At 67.1% G+C, this 630-nt stretch overlaps 1 protein-coding gene across 10 annotated transcripts in view; it reads left to right on the top strand.

Moving 5' to 3' along the window:
* Window positions 1-167: 167 nt before the first annotated feature.
* The window catches only part of Fubp1 (far upstream element binding protein 1), a 29957-nt gene continuing 29494 nt past the window's right edge, over window positions 168-630 (top strand). For 3 of the 10 annotated variants that reach the window (XM_041637424.1, XM_041637769.1, XM_041637492.1), the window contains exon 1: window positions 172-398. In XM_041637424.1, coding sequence (XP_041493358.1) covers window positions 294-398 — 105 coding nt within the window. In that variant the 5' untranslated portion in view covers window positions 172-293. Of the gene's footprint in view, window positions 399-630 lie in introns of all 10 variants that reach the window. The other 7 variants (XM_041637259.1, XM_041637195.1, XM_041637838.1 and 4 more) reach the window with 5 other exon arrangements.

Here is a 630-nt window from a genome sequence, read left to right as displayed (position 1 = left end):
CAATAAGCCGGCAACGCGCCGGGAAGGGGCGCCCCGGTCAACGCCACTCTCGCGAGATCTTAGTCAAATTTCGCGATAGTCTCTACCGGGCGGCCCGTCTCCACGCCCACCCTCAGCCCCGCTAGCTCTGAAACATCGCGAGATTTCCGCCGCCTAGTCCCCGCCCCTTTACGGCACGATGGTCGCACAAGAATGTGATAGAGCGTCTACGGCCGCCATTTTCTTCCTTTCTTAGCGGTTAGCCGAGCGGGGATCCTCCGCGAGGAAGCGGCAGCGGCGGCTGTAGCGTGGGCATGGCCGACTACTCAACGGTGCCTCCGCCCTCGTCTGGCTCAGCCGGCGGCGGCGGAGGAGGCGTTAACGATGCTTTCAAAGATGCCCTGCAGAGAGCCCGGCAGGTAAGCGTGCAGCGCGGCGGCTTCCCCGAGAGCCTCCGGCGGGCTAGGCCCCTTCCCCGCTGGCTTCCCGGGCTAAGCCGGAGACAGCCATCTGTCCCGGGGTCCCAGGCACTCGACGCCGAGCTCGGCTCAGGTCCGGGCTGAGCCTCCCTTCCCACGCGCGCTCCCCAAACGTGGCCCCGGGGCTTCCACTTCCGCAGCGTGGCCCGGCTCCCTCAGGTCGGCTTCCGTT

The sequence above is a fragment of the Microtus oregoni genome, unplaced genomic scaffold (assembly GCF_018167655.1).
Source record: "Microtus oregoni isolate MIOR12 unplaced genomic scaffold, Mior012 000000F_ref0000247, whole genome shotgun sequence".
NCBI lineage: Eukaryota > Metazoa > Chordata > Mammalia > Rodentia > Cricetidae > Microtus > Microtus oregoni.
The sequence above is the reverse complement of the archived record's forward strand: the minus strand, read 5'-3'. Positions and strand labels throughout refer to the sequence as shown.